The sequence below is a fragment of the Aegilops tauschii genome, chromosome 3, assembly GCF_002575655.3.
Source record: "Aegilops tauschii subsp. strangulata cultivar AL8/78 chromosome 3, Aet v6.0, whole genome shotgun sequence".
NCBI classification, from domain to species: Eukaryota; Viridiplantae; Streptophyta; class Magnoliopsida; order Poales; family Poaceae; genus Aegilops; species Aegilops tauschii.
The window spans coordinates 629,334,191-629,357,701 of NC_053037.3; the positions used below are offsets into that span (position 1 = coordinate 629,334,191).

At 48.0% G+C, this 23,511-nt stretch overlaps 1 protein-coding gene across 1 annotated transcript; it reads left to right on the forward strand.

Annotated features, from left to right (window-relative positions):
- The first annotated feature begins 21,354 nt into the window (after positions 1–21,354).
- On the forward strand, positions 21,355–22,979 carry LOC109742759 (uncharacterized). The gene is made up of 3 exons (XM_020302147.3): positions 21,355–21,503; positions 21,735–22,132; positions 22,815–22,979. Exons 1-3 carry the CDS (start codon positions 21,438–21,440, stop codon positions 22,864–22,866), a joined length of 516 nt encoding a protein of 171 aa, XP_020157736.1. The 5' UTR covers positions 21,355–21,437; the 3' UTR covers positions 22,867–22,979.
- The last annotated feature ends 532 nt before the right edge of the window (positions 22,980–23,511 follow it).

Here is a 23,511-nt window from a genome sequence, read left to right on the forward strand (position 1 = left end):
GCGAGTTAGTTGGAACGAAGAAGTCGTGGGTTCGATTCCCACCCACGCACGTTCTTTAAGCAGAAAAAAGAACGTAGACGGCCCGAGCCCAAGCCGCTGCGGGGGTATGCGCCCGTTAGTGAAAAGAACTAAAACGGGTGCAGCGGGCGCCGTTTAGGATTTGCCCGTCGAATCGCTAAAAGGGAAAAATAGTCTGCGTCGAAATGTCGGGCAAGCGCACAGGAGATCGAAGGAATCAACCGAGATGGGCCGGCCCATTTAGAAGCGATGGTTGCATTCCAGGGATCCCGGTTTTGGGAACTTCTGGAAGGTTCAATCCGGTTCTTTCAAACCGGTTTATTTTTTCTGTTTCTTTTTGGTTTTCTTTTTTCCTTTTTTCCTGTTTCGTTTGTTTCTTTTCTCTCCTTTTTCTTTTTCTTTTCTTTTTTTTGTTTCTTCTTTTCTTTTCTTTCATTTTTCTTTTTTTCAAGTTTATTTCCTAATTTAAACAAATGTTTAGAAATGTAAAAACTGTTGGCATTCGATCATATTTTCTAAATGGTTCCTGATTTGCAATTTTGTTCAAAAATTCTAAAACTGTTTAGACTTTCAAATATTTGTTCTCTTCTTTTTACAACAAATGTTCCAAATTTCAACAAAAAATATTTAGTGTAGATCCTTGCTTGCGAGTACTTTGGATGAGTACTCACGGTTGCTTTGCTCCCCCTTTGCCCCTTTCTTCTTCTTTCCGGTTGATGCAACCAGATGTCGGAGCCCAGGAGCCAGATGCCACCGCCGATTACTGCGAGTCTGTTGTCCTGCTGGTTACTGCGAGTTAGTTGGAACGAAGAAGTCGTGGGTTCGATTTCCCACCCACGCACGTTCTTTAAGCAGAAAAAAGAACGTAGACGGCCCGAGCCCAAGCCGCTGCGGGGGTATGCGCCCGTTAGTGAAAAGAACTAAAACGGGTGCAGCGGGCGCCGTTTAGGATTTGCCCGTCGAATCGCTAAAAGGGAAAAATAGTCTGCGTCGAAATGTCGGGCAAGCGCACAGGAGATCGAAGGAATCAACCGAGATGGGCCGGCCCATTTAGAAGCGATGGTTGCATTCCAGGGATCCCGGTTTTGGGAACTTCTGGAAGGTTCAATCCGGTTCTTTCAAACCGGTTTATTTTTTCTGTTTCTTTTTTGTTTTATTTTTTCCTTTTTTCCTGTTTCGTTTGTTTCTTTTCTCTCCTTTTTCTTTTTCTTTTCTTTTTTTTGTTTCTTCTTTTCTTTTCTTTCATTTTTCTTTTTTTCAAGTTTATTTCCTAATTTAAACAAATGTTTAGAAATGTAAAAACTGTTGGCATTCGATCATATTTTCTAAATGGTTCCTGATTTGCAATTTTGTTCAAAAATTCTAAAACTGTTTAGACTTTCAAATATTTGTTCTCTTCTTTTTACAACAAATGTTCCAAATTTCAACAAAAAATATTTAGTGTAGATCCTTGCTTGCGAGTACTTTGGATGAGTACTCACGGTTGCTTTGCTCCCCCTTTGCCCCTTTCTTCTTCTTTCCGGTTGATGCAACCAGATGTCGGAGCCCAGGAGCCAGATGCCACCGCCGATTACTGCGAGTCTGTTGTCCTGCTGGTTACTGCGAGTTAGTTGGAACGAAGAAGTCGTGGGTTCGATTTCCCACCCACGCACGTTCTTTAAGCAGAAAAAAGAACGTAGACGGCCCGAGCCCAAGCCGCTGCGGGGGTATGCGCCCGTTAGTGAAAAGAACTAAAACGGGTGCAGCGGGCGCCGTTTAGGATTTGCCCGTCGAATCGCTAAAAGGGAAAAATAGTCTGCGTCGAAATGTCGGGCAAGCGCACAGGAGATCGAAGGAATCAACCGAGATGGGCCGGCCCATTTAGAAGCGATGGTTGCATTCCAGGGATCCCGGTTTTGGGAACTTCTGGAAGGTTCAATCCGGTTCTTTCAAACCGGTTTATTTTTTCTGTTTCTTTTTTGTTTTCTTTTTTCCTTTTTTCCTGTTTCGTTTGTTTCTTTTCTCTCCTTTTTCTTTTTCTTTTCTTTTTTTTGTTTCTTCTTTTCTTTTCTTTCATTTTTCTTTTTTTCAAGTTTATTTCCTAATTTAAACAAATGTTTAGAAATGTAAAAACTGTTGGCATTCGATCATATTTTCTAAATGGTTCCTGATTTGCAATTTTGTTCAAAAATTCTAAAACTGTTTAGACTTTCAAATATTTGTTCTCTTCTTTTTACAACAAATGTTCCAAATTTCAACAAAAAATATTTAGTGTAGATCCTTGCTTGCGAGTACTTTGGATGAGTACTCACGGTTGCTTTGCTCCCCCTTTGCCCCTTTCTTCTTCTTTCCAGTTGATGCAACCAGATGTCGGAGCCCAGGAGCCAGATGCCACCGCCGATTACTGCGAGTCTGTTGTCCTGCTGGTTACTGCGAGTTAGTTGGAACGAAGAAGTCGTGGGTTCGATTTCCCACCCACGCACGTTCTTTAAGCAGAAAAAAGAACGTAGACGGCCCGAGCCCAAGCCGCTGCGGGGGTATGCGCCCGTTAGTGAAAAGAACTAAAACGGGTGCAGCGGGCGCCGTTTAGGATTTGCCCGTCGAATCGCTAAAAGGGAAAAATAGTCTGCGTCGAAATGTCGGGCAAGCGCACAGGAGATCGAAGGAATCAACCGAGATGGGCCGGCCCATTTAGAAGCGATGGTTGCATTCCAGGGATCCCGGTTTTGGGAACTTCTGGAAGGTTCAATCCGGTTCTTTCAAACCGGTTTATTTTTTCTGTTTCTTTTTTGTTTTCTTTTTTCCTTTTTTCCTGTTTCGTTTGTTTCTTTTCTCTCCTTTTTCTTTTTCTTTTCTTTTTTTTGTTTCTTCTTTTCTTTTCTTTCATTTTTCTTTTTTTCAAGTTTATTTCCTAATTTAAACAAATGTTTAGAAATGTAAAAACTGTTGGCATTCGATCATATTTTCTAAATGGTTCCTGATTTGCAATTTTGTTCAAAAATTCTAAAACTGTTTAGACTTTCAAATATTTGTTCTCTTCTTTTTACAACAAATGTTCCAAATTTCAACAAAAAATATTTAGTGTAGATCCTTGCTTGCGAGTACTTTGGATGAGTACTCACGGTTGCTTTGCTCCCCCTTTGCCCCTTTCTTCTTCTTTCCAGTTGATGCAACCAGATGTCGGAGCCCAGGAGCCAGATGCCACCGCCGATGCCTGCTACTATGTGGAGACCGCTGACGACCAGGAGTAGTTAGGAGGCTCCCAGGAAGGAGGCCTTGCCTCTTCGATCGTGTTGCTTTTTGTGCTAGCCTTCTTAAGGCATCCCTGTTCAACTTATGTCTGTACTCAGATATTGTTGCTTCCGCTGACTCTTGTGTAATCGAGCTCATGTATTCGAGCCCTCGAGGCCCCTGGCTTGTAATATAAAGCTTGTATTATTTTAATTTGTGTCTAGAGTTGTGTTGTGATATCTTCCCGTGAGTCCTTGATCTTGATCGTACACATTTGCGTGTATGATTAGTGTACGATTGAATCGAGGGCGTCACACCATGCAATCCTCATGTTCTTATAGAACCAATATTGGCTAGGGTTTCTCCGTATGCACCCGTGCAATGGCCATCCATCGAGTCGCCTCTTCCTGCAGCTCCTCGTCATCCACAATCACGTCCTGGAGATCATCCTCCTTCAGTCCTAATTCCTCCATCAGCGCCTCCAGATCGGACACTACCGTGCCGGACCCTGAAGCCCCCTCATCCATGGTTCTCTTGCCCGAGAAGTTCTGATCCGCGGGCGGTATGGTCCCCATCAGATCCAAACGGGGTGCGAGCCCCACGATCGCCGGCGAGGGGCAGGTAGCGGGGTAAAGAAATCTCTACGATGGGACGTCGAGCGTCGCCGCCGAGAGGAAGTGGAACCCTAACGAGTGGGGATTTGCAGACGCAGCGCTCTACGACCCCTCTGGCTGGCTCATGCGTGTTCCCCATATGGCCCCTTCTCTTTGGGCTGGGTAACGGCCTGTATGGTGGTGTTGGGCTGGTGGCCTTGCTATTCAGTGACATTGCACCTAGACTCATGCAAGTGTTGTTGTCTCAAAGCTGGTGGTCGTCTCCCTTCAAAAAAAAAAAAAAACTGGTGGTCGTCTCCCTTCAAAAAAAAAAACAAAAAAAACTGGTGGTCGTCTGTTCCCCATGGTGCCGTGCTATAGTCTTTGTTGTCATTTTGACACTAGTCGTTGCTTGGATCTTGTTGTTTGGCTCTAGCAGTAGATTGTTCTCGCTTTCCCGCGTTGTGTGCTTCTCTTGCCTAGTCTCTGCTAGGTTTGCTTTGGTGATTTAAGCTTTTATTTCTAAGTTTTGTTGTGTCACTTGTATGGTTTGTTTCTTTCTTTGGCGTTGTATCTTCTTCCATCTTAGTGAATTCAAATAAAACTCCATGTATGGTTCAAAAATAATAATAAGCTGTAAAATAGAAGTTAATTGAATTGTTGCTTTCTTATGCTATTCCCACAAATATATTGATAGCCGATTGAAGTTTCTACAGTCAAATACATGGTTTCCTTTTCCTGCCGGCAACACAAGACAGAGATGGAGAGGTGGGCTGGTGGAGGAGGGCTTAGCATGGTAGGCGGCAGGTGCTTTGGGCAGTCAGGCTCATCGAAGTGGTGGCGGAGAAGACCCTCACCCCTGCATCTTTCTCCCATGGAGGAAGACGGGAGCTGACCCTCGAGCTCGCACCATTGTAGAGGAGGGAGGCTGGAATAGAGTTGTGCCCGTCGCGCCGTCCTACTCGGGATAGCACAACGTGACGATGTTCCATATCATATGCGCTAAGGGCGTCCATTAAGAATTGTGAAATTATTCTAAACCGAGGACTATTTCTTAAATTCATGAAGAATTCCTGAACATTTTAAAATTCATCATCTTTTGTTAATTCATAAAGTTTTCGCAAATTAAAAAAAATTGAATTCATATTTTTTTAAGAATTCACAAACATTTTCTGAATTTGTGAAGATTTATTCAAATTCAAATTCCCTTTCTAAATTGGTTAGCGTTGTTTCAAATTAGGAAATATTTTTCCCATTCCTACATTTTTTTTAAATTCATCAATTTTCCGAAATCCGTTATTTTCAGAAAATTTATCCAACAGTCTGCAAATACCTTTCCTTACGCTAGTCAAATGTTCAAGCTTCTAACTAAACCTCTTTCTATTTTGTCCAAAGAAAAAATAATACATCTAACACCGGTTAGGTTGTTCCTAACAGGACAAATACATGACTAATTTTGTACAAAAGATTCTAGTGTCCTCAGCAAGAAGCAGGGACCAACCTTTGTAGATACTATGTTTGCAGACACATGATCTCCATCTGCAAATCTGCTGATAGTTGTGACGATCCTCGCGAATTAGTACCGGTAAGTCTATCTTAATTAATATCTTCTATTCCACTCATATGGCACATTCTGATCTTAAAAATACTGCAGCTCATCTTAAAACCGAGGACCCCTGAACCGCTCCCGGCTGGTGAATTGCTGATGGTTCGAAGATTTATCAGCGACTTCTTCCTGGATCACTACATCAATCCCACTGGTGATAATTAAGATTTCAGCATGTGTTCTCCTGAAACATTGAGTAAGAGTTAGCCGCTAAACATATAATGCATGGATCCATTGTTTTCCATCTGATGAGGTCTTCATATTTCGTACACTATGATTAATTATGTAATGCATATATGTGTGGACAAATCATTGGAATTTAGCTACCATATGTTCAATTGCAATTGTTGCGAAATCTGATGAATGTTCTTCCTGTGAACACTATTTGTTTAATTAAATATTATGGCTAATTTGCTTTTTGCATGCCGATTCAAAATGGGATATTTTTGTTTATTTGTTCAATTGGATATTGTGGCGAATTTGCTTTCTTTGTGCTGATTCAAAATGTGATATTTTTGTTTTAACCTGACAATTGCTCCGCACACGGTTCAACTAAATGAGTGTGTGCGATCCACATCAGAAAGCATACGTCAATCGTAGCGGAACCGTCGGTGATACACAGCAGATCGCAAACGATTTGCAGCGCTACTACGTGTGCGTAGGTTCTCCGGAACCGTTTGTGATATCGCGTTATCGCACACGAGAACTGGGAGTAAATTGTGCCCAATGCAAAATACAATCCCAGTCGTATTTTTTCAGGAAACGTGTGGGATCCCAAACGAAAAGCACACGTCACTCTTGCGGCAACCGTCGGTGATACCTAACAAATCACAAACGGTCTGCAGCACTTGTATGTGTGCGAAGGGGCTCCTGAACCGTTTGTGATAGAACATTATCGCAGATGGTAATTGTTGGAAAACGTGTGCGATGGAGTCTAGCATGGCAGACGGGTTACGAAGAAAACTCGTGTGCGATAGGGCACAAATCGCACACAGTTCATATATTGGCTTGTGTGCCTTACATACTGTTTCCCAAACGGTTCGTTACGACAGACCGTATGGTTTCACTGCGTCATTAGAAACGCTTAATCATCGATACCACACGTGCGAAAGAATTTAGTGTGTGCTGCATCGCACACGATTACATTTTGGAAGGCCTCTGGATCACTGTTCCATATCCCCGACGGTTTCTGGGTCGTGTCGGAAGGACCCCCTATTGCACGCACTAACTTGGCGACGGTTCCGAAGGCCGTCGCGGAAAGGGGTTAAAAACCGTTTGTTTAGGACCGACGCGCACCAGTGACACTACACCCTAAATGAGTAGTACTAGAGCAAAATGAGTGAATCTACACCGTAAATAAATGCGTAGTTCTCTCGTTTTTCTCTCCGCCTTGGTCGCGATGCACAATATTGAGTACTCCTATATGACTAGCTGCTCTATCTACATGCGGGACATCAAAGCATCCGGGCCCGCATGCCATCCACCAAATCACAGCGAGGTGCTATAGTCGAGACTCACCGGTCACCCCGGTGTGGCCTCGAAGTGGCCTGATACGTCTCCAACGTATCTACTTTTCTAAACACTTTTGCCCTTATTTTGGACTCTAACTTGCATGATTTGAATAGAACTAACCCGGACTGACGCTGTTTTCAGCTGAATTACCATGATGTTGTTTCATGTGTAGAAAACAAAAGTTCTCGGAATGTCCTGAAAATCCACGGAGGCACTCTTTGTAAAATATAAAAAATACTGTCGAAAGAATCAAGACCAGGGGCCCACACCCTGTCCACGAGGGTGCGAGGCGCGCCCCCCTGTCTCGTGGGCCCCCTGACGCTCCACCGACCTCAACTCCAACGCTATATATTCCGTTTCACGGAGAAAAAAATCAAGGGAGAAAGTTTCATCGCGTTTACGATACGGAGCCGCTGCCAAGCCCTAATCTCTCTCGGGAGGGCTGATCTGGAGTCCGTTCAGGGCTCTGGAGAGGGGGATTCGTCGCCGTCGTCATCATCAACCATCCTCCATCACCAATTTCATGATGCTCACCGCCGTGCGTGAGTAATTCCATCGTAGGCTTGCTGGACGGTGATGGGTTGGATGAGATTTATCATGTAATCAAGTTAGTTTTGTTAGGGTTTGATCCCTAGTATCCACTATGTTCTGAGATTGATGTTGCTATGACTTTGCTATGCTTAATGCTTGTCACTAGGGCCCGAGTGCCATGATTTCAGATCTGAACCTATTATGTTTTCATGAATATATGTGTGTTCTTGATCCTATCTAGCAAGTCTATAGTCACCTATTATGTGTTATGATCCGACAACCCCGAAGTGACAATAATCGGGATACTTCTCGGTGATGACCGTAGTTTGAGGAGTTCATGTATTCACTAAGTGCTAATGCTTTGTTCCGGTTCTCTATTAAAAGGAGGCCTTAATATCCCTTAGTTTCCGCTAGGACCCCGCTGCCACGGGAGGGTAGGACAAAAGATGTCATGCAAGTTCTTTTCCATAAGCACGTATGACTATATTCGGAATACATGCCTACATTACATTGATGAACTGGAGCTAGTTCTGTGTCACCCTATGTTATAGCTATTACATGAGGAATCGCATCCGACATAATTATCCATCACTGATCCATTGCCTACGAGCTTTTCACATAGTGTTCTTCGCTTATTTACTTTACCGTTGCTACTGTTACAACCATTACAAAACCCAAAAAATATTACTTTTGCTATTGTTACTTTTATTTCCGTATTACTTTGCTACTAAATACCTTGCTGCAGATACTAAGTTATCCAGGTGTGGTTGAATTGACAACTCAACTGCTAATACTCAAGAATATTCTTTGGCTCCCCTTGTGTCGAATCAATAAATTTGGGTTGAGTACTTTACCCTCGAAAGCTGTTGCGATCCCCTACACTCGTGGGTTATCATGGCCCGAAGTTGGACTGGACGAAGCAACCATCATTTCACTGGAACGCTCATTGAAGCCCTTTCTCCCCTTTCTTGAAGAAAACCTCACTCCAGGCTACTCACTTCTGCCATTTTTCTTCTGTACCGACGAAGGAAAGGTGGGCGAATTAGTGATGCTACTATATTTTCATTCCAAGAATCTTCTTTTTGAGAAGCACCGACCGACTCTCACAGCCTATTCTTTTCCCGTTTTCATTGCGATTGTGGTTTGCTTTTGATTGCTTTTTGTTTGTCAGTTCAATGATGGATCCTGGAGCACTAGGCAAAGAGTTGCCGGCGGACAACCCACTAGAGACAGCGATCTCTAGGAAGCGAGCACCGACCAACGAGTTCACCATGTTGGCGGGCCAACCCATGGAGACAAAGAACTCCAAGAAACAAGCACTGGCCAAAGAGTTGACGACGTTGGCGGACGAACTCCTCAAAGAAAGTTGGAAGAACAGCAAGGGCCCCACTGTGCCTACCCCAGAAACTCTAATGGCCACCTATGCGAGGCTCAAGGCCGAGTTTGAGGAGATAGTCGCCGTTGAGAAGCAGTATTCCCCTGGCAAGGTGATGGCCCCCATCGAGGACGAGGAGATGGCCCCCGGAGGGATGGGATCCCCCGGTGAGCTGCACAAGGTAAAAAATAATGGCTTACCATAGTTGTGGTTTTTGATTATTTGCAATGTGCTTGCTAATATGTTAGGGTTGTGCAGGTGTCGATGGACGTCCTTGATGATTCGGATGTCGTTGCCCGTCCTGTGGACAACGCCCCAGAGATCGTTTTCGATATCGCGGTCCATCCTGTTGACATCGCCCTGGAGATCGATTCCGATGCCGCTGTCCATCCTGTGGACATCGCCCCAGAGATCGATTCCCATGCCGCTATCCGTGCTGTGGTCATTGCCCGAGAGATCGATGACAAGAAATAGTTGGTCGCGCTAATCCTTCAGGGTAGTTTGCATTGTGTTTAATTACCAGAAGATGTGTGTTATCAAACCATCTTAGAGCTAGTGCACTGTCTTGTGTGGGCGGTACTTGCTACTTTTGTTTGATAGTGAATCATGCGAACCCTCTCCGAGTTGTGGAAATAGATGTATCCTCACCAGCTTTTGATGTAATATATGGCATGCTTAGATGTAAGTTTGAACTGTTTATCATATCAGCAGGGCTTGTTTGATGATTCTTGATGTTAGTAGGCTAGCTACTGTGCGAGCTATAGTATTTGCAAAACACCCACCGAAGAGAAACGTTGGGGCTGATGAGCTCGTGGTATGCTTATACTGGTCCGTCGTCGATCCGCCAATAGCCCAAGCTCCTAAAATTGTAGGCTTAGCGATCGATCAGACAATAGTCGACACAGATACATTCAGGCCTCGTTTGGTTCATAGGGTAGGAAAATCGTAGTAAAAGTACAGAGACGTACAACACAAAATCATAGCAGTACAGAGACGTACTCCCTGTGTTCCAAAATAGATGAGTCAACTTTGTACTACTAACTTTGAAACAGAGGGAGTACAAATCCTAGGCGGGCTAGTTTGGCCTAGTGGGTTTCTGTGATATGACGTGGTACAGTGTCGTCCAGTCTTCACGTGTGGTAGCAGTATTGCGGGTACAGTAAGTTTTCTTGAAGAAGCGGAATTCAACGAAGTCATGATGGTTCCTTCGTCCGACCAACTTACAGTGGGAAAGGTTGGGTCTGCGCTACAACCGGGGTGGACCAGGATGATTTTGTGCATTTTTCGAAATTAACTTTGGTCATATGTTAAAGCAATAATATATGACATGTAAGTTACACAAATCACATCATCAAATACGTAAGTGAAAGAAGCTTCTAATGGTTCTTTTGGTGTGTTTTAGAACTTTTCTTGTCGTCTGGTTGGTGAAGAATTAGGAAATCATAGTACTACTTCCTCCCATCCGAAATTATTGAGGCGGCCTCCATGCAACCACATACGCCCGCTTGGACGTTTTTGTCCGCATGGCTCGCTCTCGATGGAGTCAGCGGGTGACGTGCTTATTTTGGTCAGCGGGATGACGTCGCGAACGATTTCATCACGTGGAGCGGACGTGACGTCACGCTAACAGCGATACAGGGGCACGTTCACGTGTTAGTCGCGTCCTTTTTTTTATTACACCTTCTGTCCCAAAATATAAGAATGTTTTAACACTACACTAGCATCAAAAGTTCTTATATTAGAAACGGAGGGAATAACTATTAACGCGACAGAAAAGGTAGCCGCGCCGTACATACAATATCTATCATAAGTCCGGCTACGCACAGTGCCCTAGACTAACATAGCACGGACGAACTGTGCTTAATCTGCTCTCTCCATCCGAACAAGCACACAACCAATAACACTGTCGTGTGTACTGAGTACTATTGACCAGAGAAATCAATTGGTCAGGTTGCCAACTCATCCAGGTGTCTCCATTTAAAAGTGGAGACAAGACTATTATTGGTTGCGTGCGGCGCCGGACCTCCTCGACCTTCCGTCCCCTATGCTACCGGTGGCTTTGGAAATACAGCAACGGGGTCGCCTTCACACTAGCCATAGTGAGGAGTAAGGGCCTTTTAGACGGCAACCCACAAATTTTCTCCCGTATCCTTCCGTGAATAGAGAGATCAGTCCCCGGACTCAAATATATAAGGACGACATCCAACCCTAGCCGTATACATTTTAAATATTTCCTGAACAAACTGGATGAAACTAATGTAAACCGAACAGATTTCATTCAATTTCTAATACAATTTACATAAAACGGACTAAAAACTATTAAAAAAGCACTAAACCCTCTATTGGTCGCCCTGTCCTGCCACACCGCCGCCGACGTCCTTTTCGTCGCCGGAGGAGAGGACAATCTCCTCCTTGTAGGAGGAGCCCGCCGCCGTGGATGGGGATGGTGCAGGTGAATGAGGGCGGCGGCGCCACAATCCGCCTCACGACGAACTTCCATCGGTGCCGCCTGCCGGCGCGAAGAACCAGAACTTTGACATTGCATGCAGTTGGGCTCGGAGACGAGGAAGTGCTCAGCAAGGGATAGGAGGACGGTGCAGTGCTCGAGAGGTGCGGATCTGGACGACTTCGGAGCGCGGCTTAAATATCCACAGCCAGGGCTGGGGCGGTCATCCCGCTTCAATGCGACGCAGCAGCCGGAGTTGGTTTCTCGGGATGCAGCGTCCGCACTAAAGCGGCAGCGATGCCCAAGAGGTCGTGTCCGTCTGCGCCGCCTTCCCGTCCAATCAAAACGCAACATCAATGCCGGCAGCTGCATGCTCTGGGAAGGCATGAATGCGGCACAACAAGCGGCGCGAGCGATGGGATGGAAAGCACGGGATAGACGGGTTAGGGGCGGTTTTGTGGGTCAGGGTGGTCAGAAGCGGGATTGGGAGCGGTCCAGACTCCCGCAAACCACCCCCACGTTTGTCTCCCGTTGGCGGGAGAAATCACGTTTGGACCGCTCCTGCAAATATGCCCACGTTGGATGGCTTCCGCGGTCCGGACAGCGTTGTCTGGACGCATGCGGGAGGTTTGTGTGTCGGCCTTGGAGACGCCCTAACTTAGACGAGTGACATGCATATGTTTCCTAGTCTATGTTACCGTCTCTATAGTGGGGAGTAATATATGTGTGGTGTCGTGCAACACTTCAACTATTAGGTTTAGACTCATCTTGTCTTAGTATGTGTGATGTTACCCATAGTGTGAGTAACATATTATGTTACCACATGCCTCTCTTTCGTCCTTAGTTACTTGGCACAACATCTATTTTTGCCTAGATATGTGTGATGTTATCACTTATGTTAGACTAGTCATAGTGGGAGTAACATATTATGTTACCACATGCCTCTCTTTACTCCTTAATTACTTGGCACATCATCTATTTTTGCCTAGATATGTGTGATTTTACCACTTATGTTAAACTAGCCATAGTGGGAGTTACAAGTCGATGTTATTACCTTTATAGGGAGTAACATATGTGTGATGTCATGCAATACTTCACTTATTAGGTTGCAAACTCATCTTGTATTTTTTTGAACGTGCAAACTTATCTTGTCTTGATATGTATGATGTTACCCATGGTATGAGTAACATATTATGTTACTACATGCCTCTTTTTTTCATTAATTATTTGCCACATCATCTATTTTGCCTAGATATATGTGATATTACCACTAAGAGCAAGTATGATAGTGGGCTTATAGCTCGCTCACATGACAATTTTGCCTATGTGGAGGAGAGATACATAAAATAGTGAGGGGAGTGGGCTCTCATGCAAGAACCTAACTATATGCGCGTTTCTGAATAGATATAATAAATGTTAAGATCATCTCCAGCCGTTGGCCCCCCCCCCCCCCAAAACGCACAAAAATCGTCCCCGGGGGCGAGCCGGCGCTAAAATCGGCGCGGGGGCGAGCGGGTTACCAGCCGCTCGCCCCAGGGTCGGCCCCAGACACGTTTTTTTATTTTTAAAAATTTGAATTCGGCAAAGTTCGGCTAAAATTCGGCAAACTTGATATTCATATTAAACATGTTGGGCGTTTTACATAAATTATTTAAAAAAAGTAATCTAAGGGGCGAAGAAGCCGATCAGCGCGGCGAAGTCGCCGACGTCGCCGCCGTCCTCATCGTCGTCGTCGGCCTTCTCCTTCTTGATGGCGCGGCCGCCCCTGCTGGACCCCTGCCCGGCGTCTCCATGGCGGACAGGCGGTGGCGGCGCGTCGTCGTCGTCGTCGAGGACGACGATGCCTCCCTCGTCCCGGCCACAGCGACAAGCTTCAAACCGCGCGAGGGCGGCGCACTGGCGCTCCCTCTCCGTCTGCAACCAGTCGTCGCGTGCCCATTTGAGGGCCGCTTCATCGTCGAGCGCCTCCCCCTTGACGCCGCCGGCGAGCCCGGGCTCCGTCTTCGGCTTGACGAGTCATGGAGGAGCCGAGGACGAGAGCGCGGCCGCCGCCTTCGTTGATGACGATGCCGGACGAGCGGGTGCGCCGGCCGAGCGGGGTCTCCGCTGCGGGCTCGGCCTTGACGCCGAACACCGTTGGAGAGCCGGAGACAAACCTCCTTGGCATCCATTGCCCGGCGCCGCGGCGGGGCACCGGAGGGACGGCCGGTCCTCGAGGGTATGTGAGCGGCGGGTTGTTGCCACCCTCGAGGTGCGCGAGAACCTCGCGGAGCGTCCGGCCGGGGACGGACCACCACAGGCGTCGCCCCTCGCTGTTCCACCGGCCGCTCGCCACCACCGGTGCCCCATTGGTGGAGGCGAGGCGTTGCTCCTGACGGCGCTGGAAGTACACCGCCCACACCTCGTGGTTGTCGGCGGCGTACTGCGGGGAGGCGCGCTGCTCCTCGGTCAGCGACGACCGAACGCGATCGACCTCGCCGACGAAGTAATCGGGGCGCGCGACGACGTCCGGCAGGGGGGGACGCCTCCGGCGCTGAGCCTCCATCCTGTCGGCCCAGCGCACATGTCTGGAGGCGCCGGAATGTTCGCCTCGAAAAGCGAGTACGCCTCCCACGTTTGCAGCGAGCGGCGGCCGAAGCCGTTGGCCGCCGCTCCGTCGCCGGGGAACCGCTCGCACATTGTCGTGGATGGGGCTGGGAGAGAGGAGAGGTTCGTCGGCGGCGGAGAGAGAGACAGAGAGGTTCGTCGGCGACGGAGAGAGAGACAGAGAGCACGGCGTCTGTGGCCAACGGTGGGTGGGGGCGACGCTTTTTTAGCCGCCGGGGAGGCGTGTGAACACGAGGCGGGGAGTGAGGCGGCGCCGCGCCGCCCGTGAAGAGGCGCCCCGTGAGGAATCAATGGAAGGCTGACCGGCGGCAGCCTTGGCATTGATTCCCCGCGGGAAACCGAGGCGTTCGCAGGACGACGAGGTGAGTGTCGTTGACTCGGCGGGCCCGCGGCTCTTTCGCACCAAAACCATTTCGCCCGGCGCCCCCGAGTGCCCTCCAGCGTGCCGGGTTCGGCCTGGGTCCGCCGGCGCCCAATTCGGTCCGAGCCAGCAAAAATTGGGCTTCTGGGGGCGCGGTTGGGCCGATTTTTGTGCGCCGGCGTGAAAAAATTGCCTGGGGAGGGCGTGTTGGGGGGCTCGGCTGAAGATGCTCTAAGAAAGAGATAGAGAGAAGGTGGAGAAAAGTAGTAAGGGCATGTACAATGGTGCTATCTTAGGAGTGTCTAGTAGGACAAATGATGATGTGGAGGAGAGAGAACTCATAAGAAAAGACTTGTCTTATCTTATCTAAGAGAAGACAAGAGATGATTTCTTAGCACAATATGTCTCGCGACGTTCTTCAGAATGACTAGTTATCGAAGATAAGGCTAAGAGATGATACATTGTGAACATTTTTTTGTCACCCTTAAATTACATGCAAGACTTAAAATAAGACTAACTTGTCTGGAAGTCAAGGGTGACCATGACATGATCACGGATGCGAAGGCTCTGGATTTGGAGAGTAGGGAGGCTCTGGGTGGCGACGGGAGAGCCGAACTCCTCATCGGAATCGGAGCCGTCGGAGAAGAGATCGGACGAGGAACTCATGTTGCGAGGAATGAGTGGAGACAGCGGAGGTTGAGGATCTAACAGGATGATATCATGCTAGAGTTGGAAACACAGCAGGGAAAGGAAACTCGTGCAATTTTTTTGGTGAGTGCTACAAATCATCCGACTGATTTGTTGGAATATAGCCGCCTCCAGGGCCATTAGATGCGCATCATGAAAACCATCGATTTGGCCTCTTGCGGGATCCTACATCGCTCTCCAGCAGCACACACGCCCCCTGCTAGGAAGAACACCACCTAGCCGTTTCAACGCAACACCGGGACACCACCGGTGAGCTCTCCATTGCAGCTCCGGCGAGATGCATCGCAGCTCCGAGCGCTCCATTGCAGCGTCGGGAGCGACGGCGAGCTCTCCCTTGCAACATCGGGAGGGAGCGCCGGAGCGCTCCATTGCAGCTCCGGCGAGATGCATCGCAGCTCCAAGACCTCCGTTGAGTGCTCCATTGCAGCGTTGGGAGCGGCGGCGAGCTCTCCATTGCAACATCGGGAGGGAGCGCCGGAGCGCTCCATTGCATCTCCGGCGAGATGCATCTTAGTTCCGAGACTTCCGTTGAGCGCTCCATTGCAGCGTCGGGAGCGCCGGCGAGCTCTCCATTGCAGCGCCGGGAGGGAGCGCCGGCGAGCTCTCCATTGCAGGTCCGACGGGATGCATCGCAGCTCCGAGACTTCCGGTGAGCGCTGCATTGCAGCATCGAGAGCGCCGGCGAGCGCTCCAATCCATCGCAGCGGCAGTGAGCTCTCCATTGCAGCGCCGGGAGGGAGCGCCGGCGAGCTCTTCATTGCAGCCATGCAGCACCACCAAAGTTGCTACTCCGCCGTCACAGCAGGACATCGCAGTAATTTGCCGTCGCTGCTGCACAAATCGCCGGCCCGCCGCGGCCGCTGTCGCAGCAATGGTGCTGCTGCTGCAAAAAAAAGAAAAAAAACAGGTGCTGCAGGCCGCGACGGGGCACACGAGAACCTTGGAGCCGAGGGGCGGAGTCACCCTGCCCCGACCTTGCAACAGTCGTGCTGTTGTGGTCGCCGGCGCAGCCCGTCGAGGATGCAGCACTGATTTGGTTGCGTTGTCCTCTCTATGTTTGACGGGGTTGGGTGGAGGATGCATCAAGGCGCCGGCCGGCGGCAGCCCGTGCCGATTCCTAACTGCTGTGGTGGTGCTCTCCATGTGTCCTCTCCTCTGGCTCGGGGGAACAAAAAAAATATGTGGAGGAGGCAGCTTTGTCGCTAGAGAGATAAGAGCATCTCCAGCCGTTGGCCCCCCAGGACGCATAAAAATCGCCCCTGGGGGCGAGCCGGCGATTCATTGGCGCTGGGGGCGGTTTTGCGCCCAGTCGTCGCCCCAGCTCGCCCCCAGTCGCCGATTTTGGCCCAATTTTGAAGCCCCATTTCGGCGAAAAAGACCCATATTCGGCGTGGTTCGCTGTGGCTCGGCGTTCAATTATCAACATAAATATATTTTTATCACATATTTCATCATAGAAAATTCAAATACTTTAACAAAATAGTTCAATACAAATTATATAGTTCAACAAATAAAAACTCATATTTCATCACACGTCGCGCCCGGTGTCGCCCTTGAGCCTCCATAGGTGCTCTATCAGATCTTGCTGCAGTTGATGATGCACCTGTGGGTCTCGGATCTCCTGACGCATACTGAGGTAGGCAGTCCAGGTTGCCAGTAGCTGGTGATCTATTTGGGCAAGAGGACCCTGCCTGTGGTATGGTTCAGTGTCAAACACTGGCTCTTCTTGCTCGCTCTCAATGATCATGTTGTGCAAGATGACGCAGCAGGTCATGATCTCCCACATTTGATCTTTCGACCAGGTCTGAGCGGGGTACCGGACAACAGCAAATCGAGATTGAAGCACACCAAATGCCTGCTCGACATCCTTCCTGCAAGCCTCCTGAATCTTCGCAAACCAGGCGTTCTTGCCTCCAGGCACAGGGTTTTTGATGGTCTTCACAAATGTCGACCATCTCGGATAGATGCCATCAGCTAGATAGTACCCCTTGTTGTAGTGTCGCCTATTGATCTCGAAGTTCACCGGAGGAGAATGACCTTCAACAAGCTTGGCAAAGACAGGAGAGCACTGCAGCACGTTGATGTCATTGTGAGTTCCTGGCATACCAAAGAAGGAGTGCTAAATCCAGAGGTCATGTGTGGCCACCGCCTCAAGTACCACACTGCAACCGCCTTTGGCGCCTTTGTACATCCCCTGCCAAGCAAATGGGCAATTCTTCCATTTCCAATGCATGCAGTCGATGCTTCCAAGCATCCCAGGAAATCCTCTTGCTGCATTCTGTGCTAGGATCCGAGCAGTGTCTTCCGCATTGGGTGTTCTCAAGTATTGCGGTCCAAACACTGCCACCACTGCCCGGCAGAACTTGTAGAAACACTCTATGCTGGTGGACTCGGCCATGCGCCCATAGTCGTCCTGTGAGTCACCGGGAGCTCCGTATGCAAGCATCCTCATCGCTGTCGTGCATTTCTGGATGGAGGTGAATCCAAGTTTGCCGGTGCAATCCATCTTGCATTTGAAGTAGTTGTCGAACTCCCAGATGGAATTCACAATCCTGAGGAAAAGCTTTCTGCTCATCCGATAACGGCGCCGAAATGTTCTGTCGCCGTGAAGTGGAGCATCGGCGAAGTAGTCGGAGTAGAGCATGCAGTAGCCTTCGAGACGATGCCGGTTCTTTGCTTTCACCCGCCCCGGCACCGAGCCACCTCGCCGCGGCTTTTCATTGCACGTCAGCAGCTGGGCGAGGGCGGCGAGCACCATGAGATGCTCTTCTTCCTGGACGTCGGCCTCGGCTTCCTCCTCCAGCAGCGCGGCGAGCACTTCCTCGTCATCCGAGTCCATCGCCGAGGCAGGCAAATCGCCGAACACCTTGCGCGCAGTGGGCGTGCACCCGCCGCTAAACTGCCCCTCAGGGGCCGGAAACAGCGGCCGGAAATGCCCAGCTGGTGTCGGAGGGTCTTCCGCGGCGAACCTCTGCTATTTTTCCGGCGGGCAATGGCTATCTACCGGTGAAGGGCGGCGGGGCGGCGCCGGGATATACCTAGTGGCGGCCGAGAGCGCGGGGGGCGGGAGGCGAGTCGGGGAAGAAAATATTGACTTTTCACCTGACGGCGTGGGCCAGCCGCGCTTTTCCCTTGCGCCGGAGCCCCCAAGCGCCCCCCAGCGCGCCGGGTTCGGCCTGCGGCCGCCGGGCGGAAAAAAGGGCCTAACAGGCGCTTTTCGTCGTCCTGGGGCGCGACTGGGCCGTTTTTTTAGCGCCGGCGCCGAAAAAGTCGCGGGGGGGGGGGGGGGGGCTGTTGGGGGCGCGGCTGGAGATGCTCTAAGGTTGGGGGAAGGAAGCGTGGGACGCCTGACACAGGGGGTTTACGAGACGAAGAAATCAGTCGGTAGATTTAGATACTTTTCCAATTCTCTTTGTATTGAATGATTTGAAGATTACACCATATATATATAGCTGTACATGCCTAACCACACACACAAAGCCAGCCTTAAGACTCCGGCCACTTGGGCTTAACCCATGACTGACGCACGTACGTGCACAGGCGCACGACGTGAACACACACGTACGCTACACTATATCCAACTTTATAGCTACTTATTTTATGAGTGACAAAAGCCTGCCATCTAAGCCCAAAAATCTTATTTAACAAGTTAATTAAGAAGAGAAAGATGGGTGTGATTCTCCTTTGTATCTGGCTCCCAGGCCTTTCGCCATGGCAATACAAATTCAAGTTGAGAGAGAAAGAAAAAAATAACTAGCCGCCAACGGCACCTATCTCAACGGTTGGTTGTTGTTTCGTTTCCGAGATTCTGAAATTTGACAATTAGCTTCTGATGCTGAGAAGATTTGGTCCTTGGACCTATGGTTTCATCTATAGATGGTCTACTTCAGGCGAGTATTCGCCCAGTTCTGTCTAGCTTGTTGTGTGCGTTTCCCTGGAGCCAGAAAATATGACCCGAGATTTTTCTGTTTCCTTCTATAAAAATATGGTACATTCTTTTACTAACATGATCGGATCCATTAAAAAGATTCACTGGAAGTAGAAAGTGAGTCAAACATAATAAAAATAACATCGAGATTCATGGACCACCGAATGACTATTGCGTTGCTAGAACGAGTCGTCGACGTACCGCTGTCACCGCTCCCGTACAAAGGCCGGCCTGACCATATGGATGATAGCCCAAAAGTCTTCTTGCACGTGCCTCTGAGGACCAGCGCCCCTGAGCCACAATCGTTGCCGTTGAATACGCATTTGGCGTACTTTAAAAAGAAGCAGTATGGTTGATATGGCGACGCCAATCTTGTCAACATGAAAAATAGCAAATAGAATTAGAAATTAATAAATAGACATTTTATCCAAAAACTAATAACAAAATGACAAAAAATTTGAATACCGGAAGTATTCCAAAAAAGAATCATAAAAAATCCAGAACTGTATCGAATAAACATCAAAAGTTTTATTCAAAAATTTGTCGGGAATGCCCATAATTTGTTTTTGAGTTTTCACAAATTCCTGATTTTTCCAAATACTTCTAAAATATCCCCTTTTAATTATTTTTCATGAAATGTCTTTCCTTATTTTGTTTTTGCACCGATTTGTTTCTGGATTAAAAAAAATAGGAAAATCGCTAACCAGAAGTATTCTAAAAAACCATAGAAAATCTAGAATTATTTCAAATGAAAATTCAAAAGTATTATCTAAAAAATATTCATGAATGCTCATAATTTATAGTCAGGATTTGGTGCCCACCGGGTGCCATACCGTTGGATCTCAATCTTGCCATGTGCCCTTGGTATTGCAATAATTTAGCAGATAGCAGCTATAGTCATTTCACGCTGAGCTAGGTGTTTCTGCTAGCAGGAGATATTAGTTTACCATAATTTCCTGATTTTCGGTAATACTTTGAAATTCATTACCTTTTTTTCCTGGAGTTTCCTTTCTAATTTTGTTCTTTAAGTGCTGTATTTTGTTCATGTTTATGTGTGCAGGTTGGTTTGGGAAAAACCACTTCCACGTCATTAGTCATACCACTTTCACTAGGTCAGAAATCAAACCATCATTTGTTTTGAAACTTGGAGTTTAGGGATCCCAAATAAATTCAGCCAGTAGTTGCATGGTCAAATATAATGTTAGTCTCTTCCCATGTAAAGTTATGTTTTATATCCAACACAAACACTAGAGATCATGGTCTCTTTTTCTTTAATCATGACAGGCACATTTCAAAATCAAAATTTAACTCGTTTTGACATATTCCATTATGGCCTCTTTGGAACGCAATATTATGAAAACATAGAAATAGAAACAATACAGGATTAGAATGCCATGACGTCTTGATTCCTACTAAAAAGGAAAAAAAACACGGGAATTGTTGAGAAGATGCCTTTCGAAGCACCATAAGAAAAAATGCTAAAATTTTGATATTAAGTGTTGCTTGATTAGAAAAAGACACAAGATACATTTAAAAATTCAAATGAAAAATTTGCTACGAGATTAGACCTCATGTTTGGGTTCCTCCAAAATTTCAAAAAAAATATTCTATCCTATGAATTTGTTTTGGTGCAATCTTAAGATCCAAAGTGTACATGTATAGTAATACTATTCCTCACCCGAGGTAATCTTACCATCTTTCATAAATAAATTACATTTGATATACAAATAATTACATTCATATTGATTCATTATATAAAATTTGGCATAAGAAAACAAATATATGGTTCATAAGACCAGAAAAATTGCGTTGTATGATTTACACTATGTTTTTACGTTCATAATCTTACTTAACATAAAAAAATTATGGCGATTATATATCTTACGTTCTCTTTTTACGTATGAAGTAAGACAAAATTTACGGGCGTAAAAATATGGTTCATTGATGTTAAAATAGGGGGGATTGTTCCTGCAAAAGTCCGTATTGGTTTAATTGTTGGTTGAACGTGGAATGCGTGGAGTACTATCAGAACAGAGTGAGTGATATGACTTGCTATTGTGGAAACAAAATAGTCCTACCTAATTAGTACCATTTAACTCAATGGGGTGGCCTGGATATTTATATTTGCGGCGGCAAATTAAGTAGCAAGCTAGCTAATTAGTGCATTAAGCAATCATTGCAATCTTTAGCTCGCATGGGGTAGCACTCTCCTCGTCCTCTTCTTTCCCAATCTCCACAGGTGTGTGTGTGTGTGTGTGTGTGTGTGTGTGTGTGTGTGTGTGTGTGTGTGTGTGTGTGTGTGTGTCCCTCTAAGCAGTCAAGAGAGGTAAGCTACCTAGACCCTCCCTGCCTCTCTAGCTTCCATTCCATTTACTGTGATTCCATTTGATTTCCCCAGCTGCTGTTAAGTCTGTCCCTCCCACTATCTCTCCAACCTCCAGCCGCCCTCTCTCTCCCAACACCAACAACTCTCTCTCTCTCTATCTCTATCTCTCTCTCTCTCTCTCTCTCTCTCTCTCTCTCTCTCTCAAGATCACTGGCCATGATCTTCCCTCCTGCCTTCCTAGATTCATCAAGCTGCTGGAACATGAACCACGACCAGCTGCAGGTATGCATATTTGTGCTTCTAGCTAATTAGTTAACTAATTATTCTCTCAAGATCTTGTTCACACAAGAAGAAAAGAAAGAAAATATGTATGCTAGCAAAGCTAGGGTTTGCTGATTGCAGGTATATATCTATATCCTGCTGATGGTTACATATATCTTGAAATACTATACTACTCCCCAATCCCCATATACATCTTGGCTGATATATGCGTAATTTCTAATCTCCTTGCAGCTGCAGCAAATCGGACGCGGCCAGGGCAACAACACTCATATCACTACTGCTCCTTCACCTGCTGGTCCTGGTGATGGAGGAGGCAACAACAACAATCTGGAAGGATTAATGGCCGCGGCCAGGGCCGGAGGAGGTGGTGGTGATGGTGGTGGCGGCAGCGGCGGCGCTGGAGATGGTGATGGTAACGGCGGTAGGGATAGTAAGCAGATGTCGATGTCTGAGCGGGCGCGGCTGGCACGGGTGCCGCAGCCAGAGTCAGGGCTCAACTGCCCGCGCTGCGACTCCACCAACACCAAGTTCTGCTACTTCAACAACTACTCGCTCACCCAGCCCCGCCACTTCTGTCGTGCATGCCGCCGCTACTGGACCCGCGGCGGCGCGCTGCACAATGTCCCCGTCGGCGGCAGGTACCGCCGGCATGCCAAGCGCAGCGCCAAGCCCAAGGCGGCGTCGACCGCCTCCGGAGCCGGAGCAGGGACGTCGTCCGCAACATCAATGACGCCCAACACCACTGGCACCACCACCTCGTCGCCCGCTCTCCAGTACTCCATGTTCGGCAGCGCGCACCCGCAAGGCCTGTTAATTGACAGCTTCGACCCGGCGAGCCTTGGCCTAAGCTTCCCCTCTAAGCTGCTCTTCGCCGAAGGCGGCGACTACGCGGTGGAGGGCGACGTGCACCACCAGCAGCAGGGGAACGAGAACGACATGGCGCAGATGCAGAGCTTCCCGCACGCCATGGATCACCAGATGGCTGGGCAGCTAGCTGTGGCAATGCCCACCACAATGGCGGCGACACAGGGCATGTTTCAAACAGGGCTACAGAGCGGCGGCATGGAGGAGTGGGGGGGCGGCGCAGATGCAGAGCTTCCCTTTCCTGCAAGCCATGGATCACCAGATGGTCGGGCCGCCAGCTGCGGCAATGCCCACCACAATGGCGGCGTTGCAGGACATGTTCCAACAAGTGCTACAGAGTGGCGGCAATGGCGACGACGGAGTCGGAGAAGACCACCAGTTCCACCACCAGCAGCAGGATTACACAAGCAGCAGGGGCATCTACGGAGACGTCGTCAATGGCAATGGCGGCGGTGGCCACAATTTCTATTCCAGCACCAGTAATGCACCTGGTAATTAATTAGGCCGGGGTTACCCTCCTTTTCAAAAACAAAAAAAACACACCTGGTAATTAATTAGCTAGTTAGATCTAGCTAGCTTTGTTTTTGCGACCCCCTGGATTAAATCAATGGTGAAATGGGGCCGGGTATGTGTGTATAAAATCTTCATCTACAACAATATGTGTTACAAGAACTCGATCATGGACCGAGATATATCAATGCATACAAGAATGTTAACCTTTTTGTTTGTTAAGTATTGGTGTTGCATGATCACTATGACCTTAATTTGTACTACCCTTTACATCGTGTCAGTGTCATCAACCTCTTGATGATTTACATATGTCTTGGATGAAGGAGCGCGTCGGTGTTGACAGCACCGAGCATACATAGACCAGAACCAACACAAACCGTACACCATGTTGGAGGGACCAACAAAGGAGGACAAGACGACGGTTGCGGCACAAATCGGCGTGGGTAGAAGGTGCCGATGTTGCCCACAATTACCGGAGTAGATGAGGTGGTCGGGGAAGATGACGATGACGCTGACGATGAGCTGGTGCTGGACAAAGACGAAGATGTGATAGGCGGAACTAGAGATAGCCCGAGGGGCCATGTCGGCCGCCTGTGGAAGCGTGGCGGCGGTGCTCGCAGTGCGTGAGGAAGAA

Coding starts and splice junctions, on each gene's coding strand:
- LOC109742759 (XM_020302147.3), top strand. CDS start 21,438: ATGATCTTCCCTCCTGCCTTCCTAGATTCATCAAGCTGCTGGAACATG. Junction 21,504..21,734: donor TGAACCACGACCAGCTGCAG/GTATGCATATTT, acceptor ATCTCCTTGCAG/CTGCAGCAAATCGGACGCGG. Junction 22,133..22,814: donor GCGCTGCACAATGTCCCCGT/CGGCGGCAGGTA, acceptor CAATGGCAATGG/CGGCGGTGGCCACAATTTCT.